We start from the raw sequence: 12,992 nt of genomic DNA on the forward strand, positions 1-12,992 counted from the left end.
GGCCCCGGTTATGAACCAGGGCTGCGGACCTGATTGTGAACTGCTGCTGGGTTGGAACCACAAACCACCCAGAGGGCGAGAGAGAAATCAGATCTGGCAGAAGCTGGACCATTCTCCCCTCCCAGACGTTAATCCAGAGAGGGCAGAGAAAAGCCGCCCAGGACAAAGGCGTTTACGAGGGCCTTATTTATAACCGACCTGGGGAGGGAGGCCAGCCAAGCCTACCACGCGGGCCGCTCGTAAATCCAGGCACCATGCCGCAGCCGCAGCCGAGCGTGGCAGTTCCCTTCCTTGCAATCCACCGCGCAGGCTTCGGTAGCTCGGAGGGGTGGGTGGGGTGGCATGGGGGTGAGCCATGAACCTACCATCCGAGTTGACTGTGGAACTTTCGGTGACTTCATTCACCTTCGTCTTTGGCCCTCCAGCATCTGGCAAGAGAAGAGGAATCCATCGGTGAAGATGTTGGAAAAGCTTCCTGGGGCATCATGGGTGATTCTTCCAAAACCAGGAGTTTGGACGGGAGCCGATAACGCAGAAACATACACAGGCAGAAACACATTCGGACCAGCCAGCCGAGGCTCCGGCACTGCTGTCCTCTGGGGACATTCTCTCCTCTCCCTTACGGTGGGTGATTTATCAGGGGCCTGAACTTCCTGGGAGTACGATCGAGGTGATTGATCTGGGCAAATGTACTGAGGGCATTTTTTCCAGGTAGAGCTTGAGTGGTAAGACGGCTCCTGCCGTCGTGCCGGACGGCCCTGGGTAAGTTAAACACTCCGGGCCATAGTTGTCCGCCAACTGTGTGTGGAGGGGGCTCTGGACTCACACGGACTTGAGGTCCAGACACTGTCCCCCACTTCACCTGCCAGGGCGGGCTCAGAACTGGGCAGGGCGGCACCCTCTCCCACCACATCCCACACGGGAGGCCGCCTGGGTACCATCTCACGACCCAGGGCCTGGACACCAGGAGGGCGACACCCATGGGGGCCCCACTGCGGCCTGCAGCCCTGCTCTGTGAAATGAGTGGCGTGGCTGTGGACGCAAAGGCTCACCAGGCAGCTAGCTGCGCAGGGACGAGGGGGACTTGTGAGTGGGCCCCTGTCCCCTGTGCCGGTGGAAGTCAACACAAACCTCAACCAGACCTGCTCTGTCTGATGAAGGGGCGCCTCTAAGGCCCGCTGGATGCCCACGTGAGGGCCACGTCCACGCAAGCCGACCAGGGAAAATGTGTGAGCGGCCCGGTCAGTGCGGTGGAATGTAGCTCTGACGTTATGGAGTGGTTTTGCACTTCCTTACCCTTAGTCTCCCGAGGGTGCCTCAGCGATGCCAGCGGTGCAGCCCTCGTTGGCCTCTAAGAGCCCTGCACAGCCCGCCTTAAGCTGCACGTGGCAGGGACCCGGGTGGATAGCTGCTCTGACCTCCCCAGGGGAGCAGGGTGGTTTGCAGGGAGTTCACACTTGAGGGCGGGTGTTCCTGGCAGATCAGCGAGGACGCGTGGGCACCAACTAGGGCAGCGGGCACATTCGGGCAGGGCTGCGGCCCGGCCGCCAGGGGGCGCGCCACACCTTCGCCACTTCCCCCTAGGCTGGGAGCCTGCTGCCCTGCTGAGGGTCCAGAGCCCCTCCCCATGAGACACAGAGCCCGCGGCCTCATTAGCAGTGTAGTTTGTCACCGAAAGGAGTTGCCACACTCCCGGGGTATCTCCGTGGCTGATAACTAGTTGTCTCTAAGAATCCATTTCCCAGCTTCCCGTGAAATCCTGCCTGTCCTCTGGGGTCCCCAACTCCTGCTTATTCTCTGGAGTTAGGCTCCTGGGGACAAGGGACAGCAAACATCTTTAACCACAAAAACCAGGCAAGTGCCACAGCCTAGGGGTGGCAGAAGACAGGCTTGTAGCCTCACCAGTCACCCCAACAGCTAACGGGCCTACCGTGAAGACTTTCTGCCTTGCACAGAAGAATCCCGGAAACAGCTACACACAGCTCCACGGAAGTTCACAACAGGCAGCCGCTACCACACCAGGGTGGGTAGGCGACGCGCACTGCTGCTCTTTCTAGAGCTTGGCCTGTGCACAAAGATGCCATTTTCCAACTTACGGCCCAGGCCCAGAGATAAACAGGCCGCTATTCTCCCAGTAGGCAATTTGCTCTTAGTTTTGTTTGGAGGGTTTCTGCTGTGACCTGCCAGCTGGGAGTCCGCAGGGAGGAGGACCTGAGGGACACACCTGCTGTGGAGAGGACCGACTGAGGTCAGCATGGGTGGGTGGCCACGTTTCCAGCCAGCAGCCCTGCTCCAAGGCCTCGGCTGATCAGTTTCTCAAGTCATTTGTAGACCTCCTCCCTCCCAGGCTTTGGAGAGAAATCTCTTCCCCGCCCTGGCTCCCCTTTGGACTTCCTGGTCTGCCCCCTCCTCCTGGTCCAGGGGAAGATGTCGCCTCTGAGTTGGCCCATCTGGAACTCTTAGGAATGAGTGGCATCCCAGCTAACTGTAGTTGAGGCAGCTAAGGTTTCTGGGCCCTTCCAGGCAGGGCTCTGCCAGGCCTCCTGAGGTCTTCAGAGCAGAGTGTACCACTTCCTGGAGGGACTAGCTGGAGCTGCCCTAGGGCAGCTGCTGCCTCCACAGCCTTAGGTGGGCAAGTGTGTTGCCCCCAAGAGGGAAGCACCTGGATGGGGCCAGGGCTTGCTGCTCAACAGCCAGCCCAGAAAAAGAGGCTAAAGAAATTGATTGGCCTCAGTGTCTCACCTTACGGAGGGACTGCTGGGGAGCCTCAGAGCCCTTTGGGTGGTTACTACCATGTCCTTGTTTTGGCATAAATGTGACCATAGGCAAGCCTGGATACTCTGCCAGGGGCTGGTTCCACGCTGATACAGGCAACAGCGTACCTCACATACCTCACAGAGCTGCAGAGGAGGACTGCTAACCTTCCACCCAAGCACTGCTGTGGGAGCTGATGTCACAAGGACCTTGTTCCCTCAGTGGCTCCTGGATCACCAAGTTCTGCCTTCTCTTCTCTGGGCTTCAGAGAGCAAGAGCCCAGGTTCATTTTCCTCAGGCTATGCGGGCAGCCTAAGGACACCTAGAAAGAGCCCATTGTCACTCAGCATAGAGCTTCCAGAGTGGAGCATGGATTCAGCGGGACACAGCCACTACCCTCTAAGGCCTGCGCTCTGATGTGACTGTGGTCCAGAACCCCGGATCCCAGCTTTGTCAGGAAATGGAACCTGGGTTTGGGATTCCGGACTCACCTCATGAAACACTGCTCACTGAACTGCTCCCACCCCCACGGGCTCCTGCCCGTGAAGGATGCAGGGTAGATGCTGGCAGAGAGAACTGCGACCCCCCCAAGGCCATTCTGCAAAGATGGAGGATCCCATTCTGCCCCCTGGACAGCTCTGAAGGAGCTGAGGCATCTCTGGGTTAAAGTCACCAGGGACAGGGAGGGACCATACAGCCCCCAGCTGTATCCTCTCGAGATGGCTCAGGCCGAAAGTGATGAGAGAGATTCCAGGCCCTGAGCGTGCTAGGGCTATGCTCACCTGTCTGTCCCTCTGTCTCTTTGTCTGTAACGTGTGGTGGGGCACACTGCACACACCTGCCCCTCTGCCCCCAGGATGGCCTCAGGGTGATGGCCTCATATTTCCAGCTTCCACCTCATCCATCCAGGCTCCTCCCCGTCCAGAAGGAAAAGGCATCTAGGTCACACAGAGGCCAAGGCAGAGTTGAGTGGGATCCAGACTGCCTGGGGATTATCACTGTCCCAACACAGGCCACTGGCCAGCCACGCATCTGCAGAGACAGGATGGAACCGTCAGGCTGCGAGGTCCCGCTGCAGGAGGTCTGTGGGAGGGAATGCTTGCTCCCCCTCTCGGTTTCCTTATCTCCTGCTTCACACACTTTCCGGAGCCCTCAGAGAGAATCAGAGCCAGGGTCACACCTGGGAACAGGACCTGTCACCACCCCTTCACAGCTCAGACCCGCCTGAAGTTGGCTGTTGGCATGCGCTATGTGCCAGGTGTTCAACACGTGTGTGCTCTCATTTCGACTCTGAAAACACTGGGGTGTTACTTCTGTTCCTGCTCCAGAGAGCTTAGGTGCTCTCTTCCTCTCCCTCCTCTTCCTCCTCCCCTTGATTCAGGGCCCAGCATGGCGAACAGAGTAGGGGAAGCCACAGGCCTCACACACGGTCCTCTAGCGTGGAGGGCCAGCTGGGACACAAATTCCCCTGAGCACAAGGCTCCAGGAAGGAGCAGGGCACAAACAGCCTTGCCCCTGGGCAGTGCCGGCAAGGACCCAGAAAACAGCTCTCCAATGGGAGCCATCTGCGCTCACCTGTGTGCAGAGAGAGGGCCGAGGAGGGAAGAGCTGGCCAGGGGCTGGAGCAAGGCCCAGAGCTCTGGACGAGTGTGAGGTAGAAAGGGGAATCGGTGTTCCTGACACACAAGCCAGGAACTGCCTGAGCCTTGGGGCCAGAGCTCGGAGGGGCTGGGAACCTAGAGAGATGCAGCCACCCCGGCCAGGTGGGAGGCACAGAGGCATTGCCCAAACAAGAAGGGCTCTGAAACCGTTTGGACAGCACCACGGAGCCGCAGAGGGATTTCAGCCATGTCAGATTCAGAGTGGAAGGATGCCTGGTGCAAACCAGTTAGCAGGGGCAGGCATGGACCACCGGGACTCTAAGAGATGGAGTGGCCTGGAGAGACCAGTGGCTGCGGGGGAGGGATAGCCAGGCTGATTGATTCTAGATGAAGGGGGGGGGGGATGGGCAGAGCTAGCCTAGGACTGCAGCGGAGAGTTAGGAGCTCTGGTAGTTAGTGGTGCCCTCGCCCGGGGAGGTTCGGGTTCAGGACGTTCAGAACGCCCAGGCAGCTGAGAGTGAACCTGGGCTTATGGTCCAGGTCGGGGGACACCCCGGGAGGACAGAAGGACCGGGGAGGCAGGGGAGTCACGCAGAGGCCCAGCGAGTGAGTACGAAGCTGGGGTCAGCACAGACAGATGCCTCCGGAGCTAGCCCCAGAGAGCAGAGGGAGGGCGCCGTCTCCAGATCGCCTTGGGAGGCTCTGCGGCCGGGGGATGCCGGTCTCGAGGGCAGAGGGGCGCGGGCGGCGCGCAGCCGGCTCTCATTAGCGTGGGCCGCCGGCTAATCAATCCCAGGCGGGGGCTCCCGGGCCGAGTCCGCATCATGGAAACTGGCCGCGCGCCCGGAGGAGCGATCGGGGCCGTCGGCGGGGCCGGCCCGGGCGCCTCTCCGTCGAGGGCGCGGGCAGAGGCGGATCGCGGGGTCCGGGGCGGGGCTCAGCCACCCCGCGCCCTTTCTGGAGCCGGCTGGGGGTTCGCGGGGGTCGGGGCCGGGCCTGCGGGGCCCCAGGCGGGGGTCGATCCGTGCTAGGCCCGGGCTAGGCCGCTTCTCTCCGGGACCCCGGGGCCGCCTCCGGCCGAGAGCGGACGCCCTGGTCCCCGCTGCCCGCGGTCTCCCGGTGCCCGGGCCACGGCGAGCGGCCTCCTGGAGCGGCTCCAGCGTGCGGCCCCGACCCCGGGGCGGTGCTGCTCCGGCCCGGACGCGGCCCACGGAGGCCTCGGGCGGAGGAGGCTGGAAAAGAGGCCAGGCGGCGGGAAAGGGGGATGATTCATCCCCGGGAGCCCGAATCGGAAACACCGCAATCTGGGAACAGCCTTGCCTGGGCCGACGAGAGATCCGGGAGGACAGTCCGTCCGGCGAGGACCTGCGTCCCGCACTGGCAGTCCCCTGCCTCCAGCCCCGGTCCTAGTCCGGCCTTGGGGGGGAGGGGGAGGCCTCTTCTGGAGGAGTGGAAAAGAATCCTGGACAAAGTCCGCCGCTGCCTCCTCTGCTCTGACTGGCTGGTCTCGGCCAGAGCGGTCTTCCCAGAGTCTAGCTCAAGTCTCTCCTGCTGCAGCTCCAGTGCTGGCTGAGGAAGTCTGCAAGGAGGGGGCGAGCAAGGAGAAGCCGGAGTCAGAGACACCCCCGGCGGCCCTCGCTGCGGTATGTAAAGCGCAGTAGGGGGGGAGGTGGGGCGCGCGCGCGCGACCTGCAGACCCAGGGCGGTCCGAGCGCCCCCTCCCCTGGTTACTTCGGGGCGGCCACGTGCGGGGGTGGGGTCGAGCCCAGGAGGTACTTACCCCGGCCGCGGTTTCGGGGGGAGGGGGTCCCCGCGCGGGCGGGCGGGCGGAGCGCGCGCAGGCTGCAGGAGCCCCGCAGCCCCGGCTGCACCCGAGCCCCGCAGCCCCCTCCCTGCGCTCCGCCCGCCCGCGGGCCCGGCCAACGCTGGCTCCCAGCTCCGCTGCGGAAAACCCGAGCGGGGGCGGCTCCCTGCCTTGCGGCCGCGGGAAAATCCGGGGGTGGCCGCCAGGGATCTCCAAGCGGCCGGCCGAGGCGGCCCCGCGCGTCCCTCCCCCGGAGCCCGGCCCGTCGGGTCAGTGTCTGCCTCTCTGCTTGGCCCCGCAGAGCGCCCGGACGACCACGCGATGACGGCCGGGAGCCCCGGAGACGGCGGCGCGCGCAGGAGCCCCGAGGGCCGCGTCTCGCGTCTGGGCCGCCGCCTGGGCCGGCGCCGGCGGCCGCGCTCCCCGCCAGAGCCGCTGCGGGTGCGGGCACGGCTGCGGCTGCGCTCGCCGTCGGGGGCGTTCGCGGCGCTGGGCGCGCTCGTGGTGCTGGTGGGCATGGGCATCGCCGTGGCCGGCTACTGGCCGGGCCGCGCCTCCCACGCCCCCAGGACCGGCCGCGCGCACGGGCCACACGAGCGCCTGCGGCTACTGGGGCCGGTGATCATGGGCGTCGGCCTGTTCGTGTTCATCTGCGCCAACACGCTGCTCTACGAGAACCGGGACCTGGAGACGCGGCGGCTCCGCCGGGGCGTGCTGAGGGCGCAGGCGCTGCGGCCGCCCGACGGCTCTGGCTGGGACGCGCTGCTGCCCAGTCCGGCGCATGGGTCCCCGGGCACCGTCGCGGAGCCTGAGACTTGGGACCTGGCCCCGAGGCGGGGTCCCTCGCCCGTCCCGTCGGTGCGCAGCCTGCGGTCCGAGCCTGCCAATCCTCGCTCGGTGTTGCCCGCGCTGCTCCATAGCTACCCGTTGAAGGGCCCGGGGCTGCCGCCACCTTGGGGTCCTCGGACTCAGACTGGCCACGTGATCATCACGGTGCAGCCCTCTGGTTCCTGCATTGAGCACTCCAAGTCTCTGGACCTGGGTCTGGGGGAGCTCCTCCTGGGGACTCCAGCAGCTCGGGACTGTGCCCACCGAAGCTGGCCACGGCTTGACAGACTCAGCTTGGGTGGCTACGCCAAATTAGGAGGGGACTTGGGGGCCAGGGTCTGAGGTGCAAGGGATAACCTGCTGTGAGGCTACCAGCGTGGACCATGGGACCAGGACACCAGAAGTCCAGTGTCCACTAGCTGTTTCAGTCACCTCTGAGGCTAGGATGGATGCTGAGGTGACAGCAGCCGCTCCGGCTCCTGACCTGCATGTGTAGAGCAGTGCCAGCTGCACCGGGCAAGCCTCAGGGGCATGTGTTAATGTGGACACCAGCATGATTCAGCCTCAGGAATTTCTTCAGCCCCTGTGGCCTTAGCCTGGCACAGGTACCCGAGAGGCTGCAGGCTAGGCCAAGAGCATCCAGAGATGCACCGGTACCTTGGCAAACTCAACAGTGGTAGGTTGGGATGTCTCAGGCTGGGACAGGCTCCCTCCAAGGTGGCAATGGTGATGGACGTGGGACCTCCCGGGGAAGGTGGGCAATGAAGTGGAACGCAGACCCTCTGCAGCTGTCCGGGGCAGTGACTGCACCTCTAACTGCTGCCGCTTCAAACCCATTCTTCCTGCAGCCACGTGGGCTGTCCCGGCGGGGCTAACTACTGCCAGTGCCCTGCTCCTGGGGTCAGACAGCCCTCCTGGAGACAGGTCTGTCTCACTTTTGTCGCAACGCCTCTCCCAAGTTGGCAGAAGGCACCCGCCAGTTCTCAGCAGTTCCTTCCACATTCCGGAGCTGCATGCACACTCTGGCCAGTGTGGGCAGCTTTCTTTCTGGACACAGCAGCTTCTCTTCTCATCTCCCCTGCCCAGGGCTAAGGTTTAATTTTTCCCACACTTTTGTTCGAAGAGAAATTTTAAAGTGGATCAATCCTCACAGTCAGGTCTTTTATTTTATTTTTTTTATGTTTATTGAAAAATGCCATACAAGAAGCAAGACCAAACACTTAACCTAAAACACGACAGCCACATCTGTCGCTATGAAGGGTGCAGACAGCAGTTCTGATACTGCCTAACTCACCTAAGGGGTTTTCAGTTGGACTCTGCTGCCATATTTTGTCAAATGTAAACAACTACTTGATATGATTCATAATTTTTAAAAAATTTACAAAGCTCCTTCATTTTTGTCATCAAAATAATAGATCTGAGAGAGATTTGTAAAAACAACCAGCCTGGGGCTTACATTTCTCATGAGCAGTGGGGATGCTGGCTAGGCCGAAACTCCAGCTCCACTTCTCAATGTGGGCCACGGGCCCCCCAACCCCAGCTGCTCAGCATCCCCCAGAATACACTGCTGGCCTGGGGGAGGGTCCCTGGAGTTAGCCTCCTTGGGCCCTCAGCTTAGGAATATAGGGCTTGCTTTGTGGGTGGGTGGCAGAGATCTCATGTGGTTTGAAGGAAATCTACTTCTGAAGTAAAAATAAAACTGCAGTTGGGTTTGTTACTGTGGTGTGCCTGAGTCACTTTGGGAAAATTCCTGCCAAGTCCCTGACCCTGGAGATGGAACTCCCCTCCCCCATCACTACGTCTACCTGGACAGAGTCCGTTCTTCACACCAACTGCACAAAGAAAGAAAGAAAAAAATCCAAACAATTACCATCTCCCAAGATCTGTTGCCAGAACCAGCAAAAGAGGGAGGGGGAGGCCTGGAGGGATGTCAGAATTCTGGTCCAATTTCCAGACAAAGGCAGCAGAGAGGAGCAGAGGTCAGGAACCCAGGTCTGAGATCCTGATGGGGACAGCACAGAGCACAGTGCTGAATGGGCAGGCGGCCCCTCTGCCTCCTCCTGGGTCTCAGCTGGAGTCCTTGCTAACCCCACTCCCTAGCACGGCCTCCTCTGGCTCGAGCCCACAGCTGCAAGTTTCCTTCTGGGAGTGGAACCCGAGCCTGGCCCTCCTCAGAGCAAGCTGCCGTTGGTAACAGTCTCGTGGGAGCTAAAAGAAAATGCACACTCAAAACCAGTTCAAAGTCGCTGCGTTTGTGTGAAGAGCACGCGGCCAGGAGGCTCCTGACGTTACACACGCCCTTCGGCCGCTGCTGCTGCTGCTGCTGCTGCTGCTGCTGCCAGAGACCCGCTGTCAACCCTCATGAAGTTCATTCCTAGCCTAGAATTAGGAATCTAAGAGGCTTCCAGGCAGATCTGTTTGTAGGAAGTAAGCTGGAGGATTACAGAGGCCCTGTTTGGGGGGAAAAAGTCCCCAAATTCTCACCACCAACTGGGGACAGACATCAGGCTCCCTTTTCAAAACCAATATTTTAAAAAAAGGGAAAAGGAAACCAAATCCAAAACCCACAATAAAACAAAGCCCCCAAAACCTGACAGACTTCTCAGGCAATGGAGGAGTGAACAGAGTTGGCTCACACCCACCCTGACCAGGGATGACCACCAGGAGGTAAGACATACCCTTGCTCCTGGAGAGCACCCTCAGGCAGCTGCCTGTCCCCTCTTCCCTCAGCCACATCCCTTACCATGCCTGGTAGAGAGGAGGCCCAGGCTGAGGCTGGAAGCTCTCTCAGTAGGGTCCTTCTGAGGTAAAGGCGCCACTCCCCTGGGTGAGGCGCACCCCTGAACAACAAGACCTGATTTTTAAAACCTCATTAACTTTTCTTCCTCAAATTACAACTAAAAATGTTCCACTGGCACTTTTGGAAGTGCCCGATTTTTCCGTGAGTTCCGGTCTCCTGAGATGGGAGCTGGGAACAATGGGGAAGCTGTTGCTGAGGAGGGAGAGGGTAGGGAGGTGAAGGCCACAGATGCATTCAAACGTTCACAGTATGAGCTCTATCTGAAGCAACTGATGTCTCTGACCTAAAGCTCCAAACAGAAGGGGAGTTGGGGGGCAGCATGTGCTCAGCCGAGGTCGCTGCCTCACCAAACACCCTGCAAAGGGAGGCCATGTTTCTGGGGTCTGTGACCAGGGCATTTGCCCTGCCTGGCATTCACCGGTGCATAGTTTCTGTGTCATCCAGGGTCTGACGCTGGAGGAGGAGCAGGAGGTCCCACTGAGCTGGCTCTGGCCTCTACAGCTGACAGGGTCTCTGAGGGGTTCTGAAGAAGTCTGTGGATCCTGTCAGGGTCTGAGCTGGAAACAAGTGAGGGGAGGCAAGGCTGAGGGGTTACCAACCACCCCATAAAAAACCCAGAATGTCTTAAAAACAGTTCATAGACCAAAAAGCTGACAATTTCTGTATCACAATATAGAAAACATCTGTGGCATCTAGAAGAGTCTCGATAGAAATCCCAAATAGAAAATCAAGTTGGTTTTCTGTGGTGTGGAACAGTCTTGAAAGTCTGAGTCTGACTGCAGCAGGCTGGCTTCTTTATGATATGCTGGCTTCTCTTGGGTGGGGAAGGGTGAGGACCGGGCAGAACAGTCCCTAGAGGGGAGAAAAGCATGAGTTTGAACCCCCACAAAGGAGCACGCTTCCAGCACCCCCACCAGGCTCTCCTGGCTGTAACATGGTGAGCTGCACTGGCTGTCCCCCAGCGTTCACTGCAGGCACTCGTTTATCTGCACTCTGCATGCCCAGCTAGTTAGCCTGCCCCCCCCCAGGTCTACATTTCCCAACCCCCCATGTGTTCTTTCCGAAGCCTGGCCCTGTCCTGGCCCTGTTCTCAGCTCTGTCCTCTAGCCCTCCCCGGTCCTGGCCCACGGATCCTGGTGTTGCCAAGGCAGAATAACTGAGTGTAGGGACTCCAGACAGAGGTGGTAACAGTTCAGACCCAAGTTGAGGTACCTCCTCCTCCCCAGTGATGCTGGCACTAAAGCAGGACACATGACCTGGATGCTCTGGTTGGAGCCACACAGTTAACAACAGCCTCTGCCTTACTTGACTGAGTTCCAGTGTGGACACCTCTTGGGGTCAGGGCCTCCCCAAGTGTCTAGAGTTCCTGAGAACTCTCTCTGGCTGAGATGGTGGCATCCCCCATCCCATCAGGAACACCCCTACCTGAGCTCACTCCTCAGAGATCTCGGTCTCCTGGTGGACGACCACTTTGGTCACTGACATGTCTGGGTGCTGTTCCTTGGCCTCCTTGATGGCTTGTACAAGGACCTGTGAAAGACAGGTAGAGCTGGTCAGACAAAGAGCAACCCAGCTGGTGAAGGAAGCCTGGGGCATTTCTGTGATGATGGCAGTACCAGGGCAGCACACGGCACAGTCCAAGTGGATCAGTACCGTGCCCTGTCCTATCCTGTCCTGTCCTGCAGAGGGAGGGCTACTGGATTCAGAGCACAAAGGCAGGGAAGGGTAGAGGTTTTCTTCAGAGAGACAGGCAACCTCAGGAGTGAGAGGCTTCGTTCAGGTGGTGAACATAGAGCACAGGCCGGGTTCAATATGGGAACAGGGGCCAGGCCAGGAAGGTGAGGGAGCACACAGGTTTTAAAAAGGAAGAGGTGTCTTTGGCAAAAGTGGGAGGAGGCAGGAAGACAGACAGGCAGGCTGACCTATGGCATGCTAGGACTGGTAAGCCCATTTGTTTACTTAATCTTCATAACCGAGTGAGTCAGGGTTCTGCTGTGAGCCCCACTCTGTAAACAAGGACGCTGCAGGCCACACAGATGCCAAGTCGCTTCACAGCTGGGAGGGCTTTTGAGTCTGATTCTCTCCTTCGTCACACAGTTAGGTTCCAGGGTGCCAGCCTGAGCCACCGTGACACCACTGTCCTGGTAGCCTGTTAGAGCTGTTTGCCCTATGGATCCTAAGGACAGTCTCTAGCCAGTCAAGGGGGGCATCTAGACCTCCACAAAACCTGATGTCTCTGCTGCCCCTGCTCTTCCCTGACTCAGCTGTTACACTCTGGGCCCAGCTCAAGTCCTCTCCCTGGAGGCTCCACCTCCCTCTAAGAAAGCCTGGACTATGCTACTTTCTTAACAGTCCATCCTAAAGTGCATCCCCCCACCCCCCAAGGCACACCACACCTTCTCCCACCCAAAGCCTTCGGTTCCTAGAAGAAACAAGGGTCCCTGGCGCATTCTCTGAGTCATCTAGTATCACTACATCAACTCTGACCCATGATGATCTTCATTTTATAGGGTAAAGGCCCAGCTCAAAAGTTGCTAAAGGGTGTACACAACAAACAGGTCAGGGCAGAGTTAGGGTTCAGGCCTGTGCTACTTCAAATATCTTCTACCAGCCAGGCAGTGGTGGTGCAGCCTTTAATCCCAGCACTCGGGAGGCAGAGCCAGGTGGATCTCTGAGTTCAAGGCCAGCCTGGTCTATAGAGTGAGTTCCAGGACAAGGCACGAAAACTACACAGAGAAACCCTGTCTCGGGAAACCAAATACCTTCTACCCCACAGCTCCTGCCGTCAGATAACACAGCAGGTTTCAGACCATAGGTCGCAGGCTGGTAGTAGGAAGGACCCATTGAGCTCAGCACCCAGGCTACAGGCCCCCACTTGGGCCTCGGGCCTTGCTTCTGGGACCCTGAGCACAGTACCCACAGCAGTGAGTCCCAGCCCTGCAGACCTGCCCCCTCCACCAGCCTCCTCCACCCCTTCTCCTTGGCAGCCTCACTAACAGCACCCAGCAGAGAATTGGGAACATTAATTCTGACCTTATTATTTGCTAATTGCTTGTAGCACACAATTAGCACCTAATTAACATAAAAACATAGAATTTTAGCACCCAGAAGGGCCCAGGAATTATCTGGATCAACCCACTCTCTTTTGGAGAGGAAAACATCAAATGTAAAGGATCTACCCAAGGTCACAAAGCAGGTTGGTGAC

General features: G+C 59.3%; 2 protein-coding genes across 2 annotated transcripts in view; one reads left to right on the plus strand and one right to left on the minus strand.

The window, feature by feature from the left end:
- Positions 1 to 5,527: 5,527 nt before the first annotated feature.
- Tmem200b (transmembrane protein 200B) lies at positions 5,528 to 8,704 on the plus strand. The gene is made up of 2 exons (XM_059255081.1): positions 5,528 to 5,998; positions 6,461 to 8,704. The coding sequence occupies exon 2, from the start codon at positions 6,481 to 6,483 to the stop codon at positions 7,327 to 7,329; it is 849 nt and encodes a 282-aa protein (XP_059111064.1). The 5' UTR covers positions 5,528 to 5,998; positions 6,461 to 6,480; the 3' UTR covers positions 7,330 to 8,704.
- The window catches only part of Epb41 (erythrocyte membrane protein band 4.1), a 161,832-nt gene continuing 156,974 nt past the window's right edge, over positions 8,135 to 12,992 (minus strand). Inside the window, exons 19-20 of the mRNA XM_059255082.1 lie at positions 11,213 to 11,317; positions 8,135 to 10,639 (exon numbers count right to left, since the gene is read on the minus strand). Of these exons, the coding sequence (XP_059111065.1) occupies positions 11,219 to 11,317 (99 nt within the window). The 3' untranslated portion in view covers positions 8,135 to 10,639; positions 11,213 to 11,218. The remainder of the gene's footprint in view (positions 10,640 to 11,212; positions 11,318 to 12,992) is intronic.

The sequence above is a fragment of the Peromyscus eremicus genome, chromosome 2 (assembly GCF_949786415.1).
Source record: "Peromyscus eremicus chromosome 2, PerEre_H2_v1, whole genome shotgun sequence".
NCBI classification, from domain to species: Eukaryota; Metazoa; Chordata; class Mammalia; order Rodentia; family Cricetidae; genus Peromyscus; species Peromyscus eremicus.